Source organism: Talpa europaea, assembly GCF_964194135.1.
Source record: "Talpa europaea genome assembly, chromosome: 7".
Taxonomy (NCBI): Eukaryota; Metazoa; Chordata; class Mammalia; order Eulipotyphla; family Talpidae; genus Talpa; species Talpa europaea.
In genome coordinates this window covers 135781936-135797163 of record NC_140074.1, presented here as the reverse complement: position 1 = coordinate 135797163, position 15228 = coordinate 135781936, and the positions used below count along the sequence as shown (strand labels likewise).

Sequence of the window (15228 nt, the reverse complement as noted above, 5' to 3'; positions counted from 1 at the left end):
ACAGCATTTCTCCACCCAAAACTCAGGGTCGTGGAGGCGGCGCCGGCCCCGTCCCTCTGAGCGCAGCCCTCGTGGCCTCGCCGTTCTGTCAGCCCCACAAGAACGACACGTTCCGGATGGTTCATTGTCTGTCTGGTTTGGCCGACAAACCCGCCTTCCCGAGCCCGTTCCCGGCCACAAACCTCGTGGTTCAAGAGGGTGGCCTCCCGGAGCCCGCAGAGCCGGTAGTGGGTGCCCAGCAGGCAGTCCAGGACCCGCGCGGGGAAGCGGCTCAGGTACTCCGTGGCCTCCTCCATGTAGGGGACCAGGTCGTGCAGCGTCATCAGGCTGAACCAGGACTGGAACAGGACGCTGTCCACACCCAGCAGGTGCCGCCTTTCTTCCATCAGCTGAAGCAGCAGTTTCCTGTTGAAGAGAAAAGGTGCCAGGCGCTCGCAGAGACCCGACCAGCAGGCCGAGTCATGAGAACACAAACTGGCCAGAGGGAGGCGCCCGGCAGCCTGGAGGTCCGTCTCAGGCTGTCACCGCTGCAGCAGGTTGCGATCCCCGGCCCGGGAGCTACCCACAGGGCACAGCAGACCTCGCCTGTCTCCCCGCTGCTCCCCTCAGCAGTGGATTTCAGAGGATCCGCCTGCTCTGCTCCCCACCCTGTCCCTGGGGAATCTTCTTACCGTCCCCACCCCTTGCACCTCTGGCCTGCACCCCAGCTCTTGTATGCATAGATACAGGTTTATAAATAAAACAAACCTTTAAAGGAGAAAAAGCACAGTGAAAAAACACTGACTTCATGGGCGCCCTGTTCCAGGCCGGACGCTGTGGGGAGGGGAGGGCTGGGGGAGGGACCCCACCAAGGAAAGGCGAGGGAGACGCTTTCTCTGCTTGCAGATGGGCGCTGGGGCCATTTCTGGTCTTTGATTTGTATCTAAATCGAGCTCCCATTGTCCTTACAGGACGAGAGCTCCAGCGTCTGCTCTAAGAAGCTGCAGCTGACCTCAGAGCCCCTCAGTCCCCCGGGAGCAAGGGTGCGGGGTGCCTCCAGGAAACAGCCCTGCAGGGCGGGCACCAGCCTCCGGGGCGGCCCCAGGGACCCAGCTCGCCTGCGGCACCTGCCAGGCAGGCGGCACAGTGCGGGTTTGTCCGCTGACAGCGCCCACAGCCAGGACAAGAGGCCTGTGAGGCGCTGCCCTCCAGCCCCGAGGCCGCCTGGCAAGCGTGCGGTGGGCAGCAAAGACCTCCCCGGCCGCCCTCCTGCTCCTTTGTGCTTCTCTGCACGTTCAAAGCAGCAGCCACAGCTCTGCCCCCCGCACCCCCTGAGCGGGGTGAGGTCCTGAGAACCGGGTCAGGGCCACGGCCGCCACTTACTTCTCATATCTGTCTTCCCGGAACTCTGCGAAGGGGAGCCCTTCGAGGGCCGCCCAGGTGTCCTCGGGCGGGAGGCTGGTGGCTGTGCCCCACGGGGGCGGCTGTGCACACAGGTGCAGCACGGGCAGGACGCACACCCACCAGTCCACCTGCCTGACCATGCAGTCCTGGCACAAGTGGACCAGGAGCTCCCGCCACCTGCGGGGTGAAGGGCAAGGAGTTGAAATAGGCTGTTCCTGCCCCTCGGACACCGCCCGCGCGGCCACGGGCTCGTTGCTCTGCACAGGAGCTCGGCGGCCGATCTGCCCAGAGCTGGCATCTCTCGCAGACCCGCCTGCCCGTGGACACCGTCCCGACTCAGCATCAAAGGCCTGCAGAGTCCACCAAAGGCTCCGGGATCCTCCTCCCGGCTGCCAGAACTGACCGTGAAGCTGCCTGGCCGGGAGGGTGGCATGGCACGCGGGGACACGGTGCCCAGGGGGCCGAGGACACCGGGTCATGTATGCCTGGCAGGGCTGACCCCCAGGAGGGGGTCACTGGACCCAGGAGCACTGTGGTGATATGGAGCCGGGGCGCCCTCAGCACCCGAGGATGCTGGGCACCGAGCAACCCTAGCTGCAGTGCAAACGGCCCGCACGGAGCTCCGTCCGTCCTTGGACAGCCAGGGACATGGAGGAGCGAGACCGCGCGGCCTCCCGGTCCCCACGCCAGCCTGGAGCGTGCCCCCGCCGCGGCGGTCGGCTGATGGGGGGCCGCAGCTGGACACGGCGCCCTCCCTGCCTCACAGAAACACTCGCGCGTCACCCGCTTTTCCTTGCCCCGACCCGCCTCTCTTCGAAAATGCCTGGCATGTCGTGGCGGTCTAAAATCCATAAAACCAGGGGGTAGGGGCCCCAGAGACCCCCCTGGGGTGGAGACCATCAGGTTGTGTGGCCCGACGTCCTCCTCCAGGCCAGCGCCCACGCGGACCCTGAGCCTGCTGGCTCTGGGCAGGCCTCACACAGGGCCCGAGGCGCCCACTGGGCACAGGGCTGCCCGGCAGAGGCGGCGGCCGCGGGGACAGCACCCACGAGATTCCCATGAGTCCCACTGTGGGCCTGCCCCGTGCCCGGCCCCAGTGCACACGCGTGGGGTTGCACGTGCCCTGCGGGAAGCCGGGCAGGGTGGGAGACGCAGACATGAGGCCGTGGGACACCACCAGGGTGGCAGCCCCGCACGGCCAGCGCACAGCTCAGATGGACTCGCTGCCCGTTTCCACAAGACCTTGGACACACTCGCCTGTAGGGCGTCCCGAGGAGGGTGGCCAGGTCGTCGTGCAGGGTGCTGGGGGCCATGGCGCCAGGGCTCAGCAGCTGACACAGCATGGACAGGTCGCCATTCGCCAAGGGCAGGTGGACCATGTCCAGCAAGCAGAGGACGATCAGGCCCATTCTCAGCGGGCTCGTCACCGGGAAGTCTTCGGGCAGAGCGCCCCTGCTCTCACTCAGAAACGGCGCCATTTTCTCCTTCAGATACTCCCACAGGTGTGTCTTCACCTGGTCACAGGAGAAAGACCCAGGTGTGGCCCCGAAGCGCCTGCCGCCCTCACGTCCGCATGAGCGGGGGCCAGGTCCCCAAGGGCGGAGAGAGCCCCCGGGGGTCGTCCTGCTGCCCTGCACAACCCAGACGCCTCGCTGGCGACCACCCCAGGCCAGAGCAGCAGGACCCCTGGGGCCGACATGGGGGCTCAGGTGGCCCCCTCGCCTCCTGACGCCTCCAGTATGGGCCCTGGGGGCAGAACATCCCAGAAGGGTGGCGGGTCTGTCCCCCACGGCCCCCACACCCTGCCAGGCCACTCCAGGGCAGGCAGAGGAGCGGAGGGGGGTTCCTGCCACCCCCTTCCAGGCTGGGGGAGAATGTGGGGGTTGGGGTAGGAGGACTCCTGAGGGCGCTGTTTACTGTCCCCATCTGGCCAGTAGGGGCCCAGGAGTGTCCTCTGCACTAGGAAGTGGCCGGTGCCAAGTGTCCAGGGAGCCAGGGGCGCGAGTACCTCCTGCTCCCCATACTTCAGAGCGTGCCATGGCTGGGCCCGGCCCTCATACACCATGGGCTCGCGGGCCTTGTCGTAGAACTGCCGGAACCTGGCGAAGAAGCTCTCGATGGTGACGGCGTTCCAGGGCCGCAGGGTCTGGAAGATTTGGTCCAGCATAACCACTGCAGCAAACTTCTTCCCCTTCACCAGGTCCTTCCTGGTACTGTCTGTCATGAAATCCATGAACTTCTGAAACGTTCCAGCAGCAGCCCTCTTGCAGATTATGTCGTCGTACTGGTGCCAGCCTGGAGGGAAGAAGCAGCGTCCTTGGGATGGCCTGGACCGGCCTGCACGCTGGTCTTGAAGGCAGGAGCACACGAAGGAGCCGGGGAGGGAGGAAGCCGGGCGCCTGGAGGGCAGGCACCAGCCTCCCCCCAACCCGGACCCAGCCCCGACAGGCAGCGTGGGCCCCGGGGGACAGAGCGCTCGGGACGGGAGTCCCAGACCCCGTGATGGGGTGACTTGAGCTGACGCCATCCAGCTGGCCTGAAAGTACTTGTCTCTGCCCAGCCAGGGCGCTCAGCACACCTGGACATGGCCCGTCCCGGGCACGCGGTCAGCTTGTGGACGGAGCCGACCCCAGGCCCAGGGCGAGGGCCAGCGGGCTCTGTGCTGGGGCGCTGGCCCAGGAGAGCAGTGCGGCTGCCAGGGCATGGACAGAGCCCTGTGCACACGGCCGGCATGGGGCGGGGGCGAGCCCCACGGCCACTCCTGGACCGCAGCTGTGGCCGGGTAGCTGGAGCTAGTTGGCACTAAACCCAGGGAAACCGACCATGAAGCAGAGACGCGAGGTCGGGGAGAAGGCCGGACGTGACGCGATGGACAGGAGCAAGACAGGGCAGGAAAGACCGCGGGCGCAGAGCAGGCCTGACGTCACGTCCACGCCAGGGACACCCCAGGATGGACGGAAAGAGTGAAGTGAGGGCCTCCCCGGTGGCGCAGCGGTTGAGCGCTGGGTTGCGAAGCTGCCCGCAGCCTCTGAGGCACCAGTTCGATCCCCGGCTGCTCCCCGGAGGAGGGTCCTGCATGGCGCGCAGACCTCTCCTGCCACCCGCTGCTCCCCTCAGCAGTGTCCTTCGGTCCTTCTGCCTGCTCTGCTCCCCGCTCTGGCTCCGGTGAATCCTCTCACCCTCCCGCGCTTCTGACTGTGCCCAGTGCTTGTGTAAATAAATACATAAATCTTTAAAAAAAAAAAAAGTGAAGTGAGACAGCAGAAGGCAGCGAGACAGCCTGCCTGCCAGAGACCACGCAAGAGGTGCTGGACGGACGCCAGAGGCTGGGGCTGAGCAGACACAGCACCCCAAGGGGCCAGGGCATGGCAGACGGCTATGCCGGCCCTCTTTGCCCCCCACCTCACAGGGTGCAGCCTGGAACCCCCTTTCTGCTATGGCTCCTAGAGGCACTGGCGGGAGCTGCAGGGAGGGAGCCGGGAGCCATTCCCCTGCCTCTCTGTTTCTGGGGTGTCTCTTTAGAAGCGCCCCTGCCTCTACAGCAGGAGCCTGGACCATCCACACTAGCAAAGCACAGGACTCCTCCAGCACCTTCCAGAAATGCGCCCAAGCCAGCAGCCACGCAGGCGTCAGCCACCGGGTCCTCCCCGGCCCGAGCAGAGCTGTGCAGACCCCGGCCAGGTGCCCTGGGGGTCCCGTCAGCCCTCTGCTCCCCCAGAGGCTCGGCCTTCCTGCGCGGCCAACTGACCACACGCCGAAGGTCAACCCCAGAGAATCACCACTAGGGTGACGAGTCTGAGGTAACAGTGCCCAGCGCTGAAGGACCCTGCTGTGAGAAGCGTCGGGATAGTCGGTGGCTTTCGCTAAAAGGCACGTGTCGGGGTTTGAATCCCGTGGAGTTTACGTGTCTCCCCACCCCTCAGGGAGCCAGGTCCCCAGGAAGGGCGGCCCGTTTCCCAAAGGAGAGTAGCGACTCTGTAGAGCACACGCACACACACCTGCACGCATGCGCACCTGCACACGCACGCACAGCTGCACGCACACACACATGCACACGCATGCACAGGCCCACCTGCCCACATTCCTGCACACACACGCACACCTGCACGTCAGTTACACAAACTCACCACCACGTCACACGCACTGAATGCAAAGCAAATCAAAGAAAGAAAAGGAAAACTAGACCCGGACGAGAGGAAGGCGGGAAGAGTCCCGGGCGGGGCGTCCTGAGCCCCTGAGCGCCCGCTGGCCCCGGCCCCCGCCCCGGCTCCTGGCCCAGCGACGCCATCTCCTCTCCTGTCCCTTCATCAAAATCCGTGCCCTTCTTTGCTCGGCAAGTGAGCGGGCGCGGAGCGGGACCAGAAGGCCTTCCGAGGGCAGGCCGCGGGCAGAGCAGCGGGCGCCTGCGGCCGGGCCTGGCTCACCTTCCTCGTGCAGGAGATGCGGCTTCAGCCACAGACAGCGGTTGACGTGCTCGCCCTGCTTCTCCTGGGCCTTGTAGATGAACTCGTACTCGTGGGCTGTGGAGCTCGGCTTGTACACGACCACGTACTTGTAAGGGAGGGGCTTGTCCAGGCACCGCCGGGGAATGACAGCGCTGCCTTCCAGCAGGAACCCGCTGTCGCCCAAGTCCCTGCGAACACACAAGGAGGCCGGGGGTCACCACGACAGCCCGTCTGGGAATGGACTCCCGCCCAGCGGCAGCCAGACCCGGAGCCTCAGGGCACTGGTCAAGAGGATGCTTCCAGAACGAGCCACGGTTCCGGTGAACTACGGCCAGAGAGGCGCCCTGGGGACGCCGTGCGAGGCGGCTGTTCCCAAGGCTGAGGTGGCCCTGGCGGGAGGAGAAGGAGGGCCGCCTAGTCCTGAGACTGAGGCCCAGCAGGCTGCCCGGGAGACCCCAGGCCCTGCGCACTCACTGCGTGCTATGCATCGTGCAGACGTCCCCTCTCCATGCGGCCTTCCCGAGCTGCTCTGCTCCCCTGACGACCACTTCATGGCGGTGGGGGTCGAAGTTGAAATGTTTAGAGATGATGGCATGGAAGTACACGGTGACTCCTTGCTCGGGGCTCAGCGTGCTGGGGCGGCACAGGGGGACACGCTGGGTCAGGGCAGGCCCGCCCCGCCGCACCCCACCTGCCCCACAGGCCCCTCCCGGGCAGGGGCACCCCGCCAGGCACACGCCCACCTGGGGACAGAGCCTCCAAGAGGGCCCGTCTCGCCCTGCACAGCCGACGAGGAAAGTGAGTGCAGGGAGGGGACGGGCCCCGCGTGGCTGGAAGGGCCAGTGCGCACCCTGAAGTGCAACAGGCTCTCCTGCGTCAGGAAGGCCGGTGCCACCCTCTCCCACCACCTTCGGGGGGGTCCCCGCCGCACACCCCAGCCCCGGCCAGGCTGCACCCCACCTCTTCTCGGCGTCCTGGGTGGCCGCCCTCTGGTTTCCTTGCTCCTTCTTCGCAGCAGCAGGATGGGTCACGGGGCTCCTTTCTGGCCTCTTCGGGACCTCTGGCTTGGGTTTCTCCCTCCCACCTGCCTTCTCTCCAGGAACAGCCCCCTTGTCCTTGCACTTAGTTTCCTGGAACAAGCAGCCCAGCCGCGGCTGTAAGACCAGCTTCCACGCCACTGAGCAGCCACATGCCTTCCCCGCCGGAAGCTTCGAGAGCCTCTGGTCCACTCACCTCTGCCTCCAGAGGCCCCCTCCAGCTACCCCTCATCCCCTCAACTCGATCCCTGGGCACCTACGTCCTTGCTGCTCCTGGAACAGGCCACCACCCTCTACCTCAGGGCCTTTGCACGTGCCAGTTTTGCTCGTGTTGTGTCCCCAGATATCCACGGCTTCCCCTGGCTCTTCCCAGCCTGCTCTGCAAGAAGTCCTCCCGGACCCTGCCTGGCCAGGTCACCCCGGCGCCTCCGGCACCTCCACCCCCCACCCACCTTTCCTCGAAAGCCTCCACGCTCTGCTTTCTGCAGGCAGGAGCGGGGTCTCATCCGCAGCTCTCCCCAACACTGACACAGGCAGCGACGGGAGGGAGCGGCCCGGGAGCCCGGGCGCAGAGGGCAGGGTGGGCGCTCAGGGGCCGGCGCAGGGCGCCCCCTGCCGGCTTACTTGGGAAGCAGGGCCGCTTGCTGGAGGCTGTTTCGTTGTCTGAGTCTTGCTCTTCCCGCCTTTCGCAGCCTCTGTCACTGGGCCAGCTGGCGCTGCCACAACCGGCTGGAAGAATCAAGACCCCAAACATCAGGGGACGGGGACGCGCCGGACAGGCGGTTGACTGGGCAGCGTCGGGGTCGGCGGCGCCCCACACCAGTGACCGGGCAGCAGCTGGAGCCGAGGGGCCCTTCCACCGCTGCCTCCAAGGCCAGTCCCCGAGGCCAGCTTCCCAGACAGGGAGGTGACGGCAGAACAGCGAGGCCCAGGGAGGCGCCAACCTGGTCATCACCCCAACAACTCACCCCAGGACCGGGGCTCCCGGCCTGTTGCCCAGCGGTCTGTGGCTCTTTCCTGGGCGCAGAGTTGCCCCCCTTCGGCTCAGGCAGCGGGAGGTCCTGGGAAGCTCCTCTCCCCCCAGGACGGGCTTCACCAGCAGAGGCATCAGTGGCGACGCCCTTCCGGGAGAGCCCTTTGCCCTCGGAGTGGTCAGGTGGGGCCTGAGCCTTCCCTTCTTGGAGGGCACCTCCGGGAATCTGACCCAGGGGGGCCGGGCTGCTCCCCGGCTCCATGGGGTGACCCGGGGGCACCGGGCTGTTCCCCAGCTCCATGGCGTGACCCGGCGGGGCCGGGCTGCTCCCAGGCTCTGTGGGGTGACTTGGGGGGACTGGGTTGCTCCCTGGCTCCGTGGGGTGACTTGGGGGAGCTGAGCTGCTCCCCAGCACCATGGGGTGACCTGTGGGGGCCGGGCTGCTCTCTGGCTCTGTGGGGTGGCTTGGGGGGGCCAGGCTGCTCCCCAGCTCTGTGGGGTGACCCGGGGGGGCCAGGATGCTCCCAGGCTCCGTGGGGTGACTTGGGGCGGCTGGGCTGCTCCCAGGCTCCACTTCCATGGCTGTCTCCACTCCTCCAGACACCTGGCCCCGCAGAGGGCCAGCTGGTGGGTGCCCGAGGGGGCGCCCGTCCTCCAGCGGCATCCTGCCTGTGCCTGGGGGCTGGCTGGAGGGCCCACCCTGCTGAGCTTGGCTTTGGGGTGGCGCTGGGTCCAGGCTCACTAGTGATTTCAGACTACAGGGCCCGGAGAGGGACAGGGGCTCCTGGCCCCCCGCAGTGTTCTGGTTCTTCTTCTTCTTCGACCTCCTTTTTTTCTGGACAGAAAGAGACACGAGTGTCACCGCTCAGGCTGCCCGCCCTGCACAGCGCTCCCTCCGGCTTTTTCAGGCACTTGAGCTGAGCGTCCAGCGCGCCGGCGCGTGCCCCTGCGTTTCTCTACCTGGGAAAGGAGGCTGAGGCAGGGGCCGGTGCCTCGCACTGGGCTCCGCAGAGAGGGGCTGAGCCCCTTCAGGAATCCCCCCGCCGCCTGGACGCCCCGCTGGGTGTTCTGACCCTCAGGAGCACCCTCAGGCGTCCTTGCACAGCACCTCCTGTGCACCCCATGCCTGCCGGGGGGCCAGCCCCACTCCATGCTCTTCATGGAGACAAAGGTCAGCAGCCCAGTGTCCGGCTCCCCTCGACCCTCCAGCCACCGCCTCCCCATGTGGCTGTGCCCCTCTTCTTGCGAGTCATAAGCCACCTTCAAAGGCACCCCCTTGTGTTGCCTCAGTTACCTCAATTACATCCCCTGGGCAGAAAGGACACCTCCTGGCAGTTATTTGTCTTGAACCCCCTTCTCCCTAGACACCCCCTTCATCTCATTGTCGGCTCAGACCCCTCAGTCGACCAGCCGGCATCTCAGAGCTGCTGTTGGTGCGGGCCAGGCGCCCCCCAGGAGCTGGAAGCCTGGCGTTTCTGACACCACTTCTGCTGACCAACACCACTGGCCAGTGCTGCCCAGCGCTGCTGACTGGGGACCGGTGCCATGTCCCGGTCACCTCCGAGAGCAGGAGCCTCTGGAGCCCAACCCTGGTCGTCCAGCACCGCCTCCCCGCACGGCAGCCTCTGTGCTGTCTGGTCCAGCGCGGGTGAGAGCCCACGGTGACCTGTCCTCCAAGGGGCGCTGTCCTGGACAGCCAGAGTCCCCCAGCCTTGTTTCAGGTGCAGCGGGGGCCCCGGTGCTGAGCACCCTGTCACCCATCTGGAGTCGGGGGACCCCTCGCAGACCTGAGACAGACAGCGGTGTCCACACACATCACACCCCACACCCCCATGCGCATCCCCATGTGGTCCCTCACCCTCCCCTGCTGCGGGCCACAGCCAAGGCTGCCGCCCCCACCCTCCCGGCATTAGAGGAACCACCGGGGCCAGCGGCTGGGGCCAGCAGCTGGGACCAGGCGTCGGCCTGAGCAGGCTGACTCCGCAGCGTACCCCTCCCCCTCCCACGCCCTCGCTGGCCGGGACACCCTTGCAAGCCCCCCGGGGCCCGAGGGGTCCCTTCCTCAGCCAGCACTCTCAGGGCCTGCCCCTCACGGGACACGGGGCCACTCGGCCTCCCCCTGGAGAAGGGCGTCCCCCACCAGCACCTGCCGGCCAGAGATCCAGGCACCCCGCTGGCGCCATGGTGTGAGTGGCCAGAGCAGAGCCGGTGCCCGCAGCCCGCAGCCCGGCCCCAGCCCAGCGGGAGAGGAGGCCGAGGATCCCAGGGGGCCAGGAGTGGAGACCTGCCCGAGGGGCCGCTCGGCCAGGCCCGGCAGGCGCGCAGAGGCCTGGGCAGCACCGAGCCATCCTGGAGGACGGGACGCGGAGGTGACGGCACGGCAGGAGGCCGCTCCTGGGGCAGGCGGCACGGGCGGGACAGGAGTCCAGAGCCCTCCCGGGCTGCCACTCACTTGCTGGGTCATCCAGGGGCCCTCGGCGTCATCTGGGCCTTCCCGTTCCTCGCCTGAGCCCGGGGGCAAGGAGGCGCCGCCATCCTTCAGCGCTTGCCCACTCTCCGCGTGGCCCTCCGGCACGGGCGGCGCCTGGGGGCTGCTGTCGGCAGGAGCTGCAGAGGCACAGGACCAGCGGGGGATGGTCACCGGGGAGGGACAGGGCAGGCCCTGCCCAGGAGTGACGCGACGGCCCTCGGGGCACCCTCCAGGCCAGCGTGGGGCGAGGGGCCGGGCCTCAGGTCCCCACACTGGGGTCTGCTCCCAGCCATAGGCACCCCGCGCGGGGTCAGCGGGGCCCGGTGGCCTCCAAGGGCCCAGGGGGCAGAGAGAGTGGCTGGTGGAGGGGGTGGCTGGAGCAGGACTAGAGCCCCCAGCCTGGACTGAGTCTAAGTGGCCAGGGCGCCTCCTGCTGAGCGAGCCTGGTGGGGGTTGCAGAAAGCCCCTTGGGAGGCTCCCGGTCCCCACAGCACCGCGTTCCTGGGGCACCACTGGGCCACGGCTGCCTCATGGCCCCTCAGCTCCGGTTAGTCGCCAGATCAGAGCTCAGAGAACAGACACTTCGCTGCCGTGAATTCAGGATCGAGGGAAGAGGCGCGCGGGGTGGGGGAGGGGCTTAGCGCTTCCTGGCCCTGCAGGCGCCTTGACCCCCAAGTCTCCATGGGTTCACCTACCCTGCAGTCTCCACCCCATCCTTTGGGGTGCTGCGAAGCCGCTGTCCCTGTCCTGGTCACTGGGCCCTCTCCCGTGGGGGGTGGCGGAGGTGGGGTCCGCCCCGCCCTGACCGGCAGGCAGCGGTCAGGAAGCCCCAGGCGTGGGGCTGGAGTCACAGCGTCTCCACTCACATTCGTGCCACTGGCGGCCACTCCCACACCGGGCCAGCTCACACCCAGCCTGCCCTCCAGGGAGGGCCCACGAGAGCTGGCCGCTCACCAGCTCACTCCGCCACCCCCACACCAAGGGCCCGGCTGAACCCCAGATCCGCTGTCCCCCGAGGCAGGACTCTGATGACTGACCGACCCACAGCATGCCGGACGCGGCGTCCGGGCTGCTGACCTCCACCCCCATCACAGACGCTACAAGAAAACACAGCCGGGGCGGAGAGCACAGAAAGGAACATGCTGCCTGCGCCTCCTCGCCCAGCATCACCTCCCAGCAAGCAGGGTGGTGGTGGGGTGCCTCACCTGCGCCCCCTCCGAGAGTGGACAGCAGCGGGGGCGGGGGCCTGCCTCCTGCGAACATAAGGTGAAGTTTCCTGGGGACCCCTCACCTGGCCTGGGAAGCAAATAACCGTGGACTCAGCCCCACCTTGGATGCAGAAACCTCCTCCCCAAAGGCCGCAGCCTCGTGATAAAGACTTAAGGAGGGCCGGGCCCCGCCCCTCCGCCGGGCAGACCGGCAAGGAAGAGGTTAGACCGCGACCCTCCTCCAGCGCCCGAAGGCCCCACCCTGGGTCAGAGGAGAGCTGGCCTGTGTCCAGGACCAGCCGGCTCTGCCTTCGGCCACTGCCCCCACCACGGCGGCCGGGACAGCCTGGACCCCTCCGCACGCTGCCCCTGCTGGCGCAGAGCAGGGAATCGGGCTGCAGGGGGTGGAGGAGGTTGACACAGGCCTTAACCCAGGAACGGACGCCCTGGGGCAAGGGAGGGGCTACGGAGCCCCCCCCCCCAGAATTTAACCCAGCCACACCCCAGAAGAGACATTCAATGATAATCAGGCGGCTGAGCCCGCCCCCCTCTGGAACAGCGCAGGGACCTCCTCCCTCCGCCTTCCCTGGTGAAGCTGCCCTGGGGCCGACCCCCACCCCCAGCCCCCTGGGCTCTGTGACTGGACGAAACCCTCCCAAGAGGGCAGCCGGGCGCTGCAGAGCTAGCACCGCATCAGGCCACATCTGCCCACAGCGGGCATCCACGCTCTCAGCTCAACCCTCACTCCAGGGCGCCACCCACACCCAGGCACCCAGCGCCCGCCTGTCCCCCCCCCCCGCCCCCCCCCGCCCCCCCCCCCAGCATGGGTCAGAGATGAGGCCTCCCAGCTGCAGCCCCACCTCACGGTTTCAGTTTCTGTTCCTGGACTCAGAGCCCTGCCTGGGGAGCGGGCAGGGCAGGGGAGCGGGAGGTTCCGGCTCCCGGGCCCTCCCGCCAGCCAGGAACACCCTGTTCTGCCTGGGGCCAGCGAGGCCCCAGCCCGCCTGGCCTCCAACACTGGCAGGTGTTCTGCAGGTGGAGCAGGTGCCTGGTCAGCCTCTCCCCCTGCAGGAGGCCCGCAGGGGCTCCCCTACCTTCTCCTTGCACAGCCCCTGCCTCACCCCACGTCCCGTCCCTCCAGCCGCCCTCTGTGTGGCCGCGGCCAGGCCCCTAACCTCTGCACCTTGCCCCGGCAGCTGCGAAGAGCCGAGGGGGCTTAGGGTGACCCCCTCCCTTGATGGAAAGACAGCTGATGGCTTTATTTGGTTATTTCATCTCTGGGGCCCCAAAAACCCTCCCTTCCCAAGATCCCCGCCAAGGCAGAGGCTGCGGCCGCCCGTACTGGGGCCCCTAGGCCTGTGTCTGCAGAAGAGAAGTTGGGGCCCTCTGGCTGGGTTCGCCCGGGAGCCAGACTTCCTCCCCGAGTCAGCGATCGAGAGATAAATAAATCAAACCAGAAGGGCCCCCCATCCCCGGCCTGCAGCTCAGCTGACGCCTGCGCGATGGGAGCACCTGGTGAGACAGCAGCAGGGCGGCGAGGGCGGGCGCTCCCAGCCTGGGAGGCAGGCACACACCTGCGAGCGCACACACACACACCCACGCGCGTGCACGTGTGTGCACACCGGTGGTGCAAATTTAGAGAACACACGGGTCCTGCACACCCTCCTTGATGCCCTCAGCAGTTGTACGCCCGCACCTGCGGGTGCCAGGCGGTGTCAGGGGCCTGGGGTGAAGTAGTGACCAGGAAGGCAGAAGTCCTCTCTGAAGCCACAGGCTCGTGTGCTCCACCAGCTGGGGAACAGCTGGGAAGTGCAAAGAGGGGGGACAGATGGCAGTTTCCAGTGGGGTGACCAGGGCCTCGCTAAGGAAGGACACGGTTGAGCAAAGTCAGGAAAGAGGAAGCCTCGTTGCCCCCTGAGGTCAGCGATGTGCTGGGAAGCGGGAGCAGGCAGTGCAAAGGCCCTGCGGTCAGAGCGGGCCCAGCAGGCCCAAGGGGGCAGCTGGGGAGGGAAGGGCTTCCCCACAGTCTCAGAAGGCCCCTTGGCCCTGTCCTGAGGGCAGGTGGAGGCAGGGAGAGCCCAAGGGGGCAGCTGGGGAGGGAAGGGCTTCCCCACAGTCTCAGAAGGCCCCTTGGCCCTGTCCTGAGGGCAGGTGGAGGCAGGGAGAGCACAGGGCCTCACTGTCATCCTGGAGGGAGAGGCGCTGGCCGCCTGGGGGAGTGGTCAGTTCTCGCGCTTCTGTCCGTGTAGCCAGCGGGGTCTCCTGGGAGTTGGATGTGAGGGGTGAAGGGGGAGAGTGAGGTCAGTGCCAGGGTCTGGGCCCATCTGCTGAAAGGACAAGCTGCCCTGCGAGTGGAGGTGAAAGCAGAGGGCAGGTCCAGGGGGTGCGGGGGCCGCACACCTCTGGCGGGGAGGCACCTGTGGTGGTTGTCAGGGGAGGGACCCAGGACCAAGGGGTCACTGGGAGGTGGCAGACATGGGTGGCATTTAAAACCAAGGAGGGGGCCTCCCCGGTGGTGCAGCGGTTGAGCGCTGGGTTGCGAAACTGCGCGCGGCCTCTGCAGCGCCGGTTCAATCCCCGGCTGCTCCCCGGCCACCGGAGGAGGGTCCCACATGGCGCGCAGACCTCTCCTGCCGCCCGCTGCTCCCCTCAGCAGTGTCCTTCGGTCCTTCTGCCTGCTCTGCTCCCCGCTCTGGCTCTGGTGAATTCTCTCACCCTCCCTCCCGCCTTCTGACTGTACCCAGTGCTTGTATAAACAAAACAAGCAAACAAACCAGCAAACAAATAAATAAAGCATGCCTCTATTAAAATAAATAAATAAATAAATAAAAATAAATAAATAAAAAAAATAAAACCAAGGAGGGACCTCCCTGGGGGTGCAAGGGGTTGCGTCTTAGCACCATGAAGCTGTCAGCAGCCACTGCGGCCTGAGTTCGATCCCCGGCCAGGGAGGGACCCACAGGGCGCAGCAGCCCTCTCCTGTCTCCTGCTGCCCCCTCAGCAGTGTAGGTCAGTGGATCTGCCTGTTCTGCTCCCCACTCTGTCTCTGGGGAGTCCTCTCATCCCCGCACCTCTGGCCTGCACCCCAGTTCTTCTATGAATATATAAAATAAATCTTTTTAAAAAATAATAAAAACAAAACCAGGGAGTTGCCGCAGTCGCCGCAGGACAGAAGGCCCCAGCCCGGGGACCCCGCTCAGCTGGGAGGCACCTGACCGGGCTCCTTGCCCCACCCCAAGCTCCTGCACCATGGCACCTGCCCTCGCCAGGAGGAGCTGGTGCAGGCTGGGGGACCCCTCGCCCCAGCACCCTGCAGCATCCTCAGAGCCCCTCACAGGCCCCCGGCTCAGCCTGGCACTCCTCATTCCCGAGGAGAAGGGCACCCCAAGTGCTCTCTAAGAAATGAAAGTGGTTCAGGAGGCAGCACTTCCTGCAGGGACGAAAATGCTCTAACCAGTGCTTCCTCCAGAGACTTCTTTATCCTGGAGGACCGTCCTCCGGCCCCACCAGGCTGCCGCTGACCGCAGTCTCCGCGCTGGAGAGGGAGGTGCGCCTGACGCACTGTCCACCCACCACAGGGTCCACTTTGCCCCTCGGCTCCCCCCTTGGTTGTACCTGCAGCGGGGGCTGCAGGGAGCAGCTTCTGCCCACAGCTACTGCAGAAATTGGGAGCTTCCTCTTTGGAGACGAACTGGCAGCGGGGACACTGCAT

The 15228-nt window shown here is 66.6% G+C and overlaps 1 protein-coding gene across 1 annotated transcript in view; it reads right to left on the bottom strand.

The window, feature by feature from the left end:
* Nucleotides 1-15228, bottom strand: part of RNF213 (ring finger protein 213) — a gene marked incomplete at both ends in the record, with an annotated part of 60035 nt that extends 44807 nt beyond the window's left edge. The window contains 12 exons of the mRNA XM_084238104.1: nucleotides 183-405; nucleotides 1363-1560; nucleotides 2641-2897; nucleotides 3392-3678; nucleotides 5808-6016; nucleotides 6303-6461; nucleotides 6572-6679; nucleotides 6789-6958; nucleotides 7834-8673; nucleotides 10291-10445; nucleotides 11346-11405; nucleotides 15132-15228. Coding sequence (XP_084094230.1) covers nucleotides 183-405; nucleotides 1363-1560; nucleotides 2641-2897; nucleotides 3392-3678; nucleotides 5808-6016; nucleotides 6303-6461; nucleotides 6572-6679; nucleotides 6789-6958; nucleotides 7834-8673; nucleotides 10291-10445; nucleotides 11346-11405; nucleotides 15132-15228 — 2763 coding nt within the window. The remainder of the gene's footprint in view (nucleotides 1-182; nucleotides 406-1362; nucleotides 1561-2640; nucleotides 2898-3391; nucleotides 3679-5807; nucleotides 6017-6302; nucleotides 6462-6571; nucleotides 6680-6788; nucleotides 6959-7833; nucleotides 8674-10290; nucleotides 10446-11345; nucleotides 11406-15131) is intronic.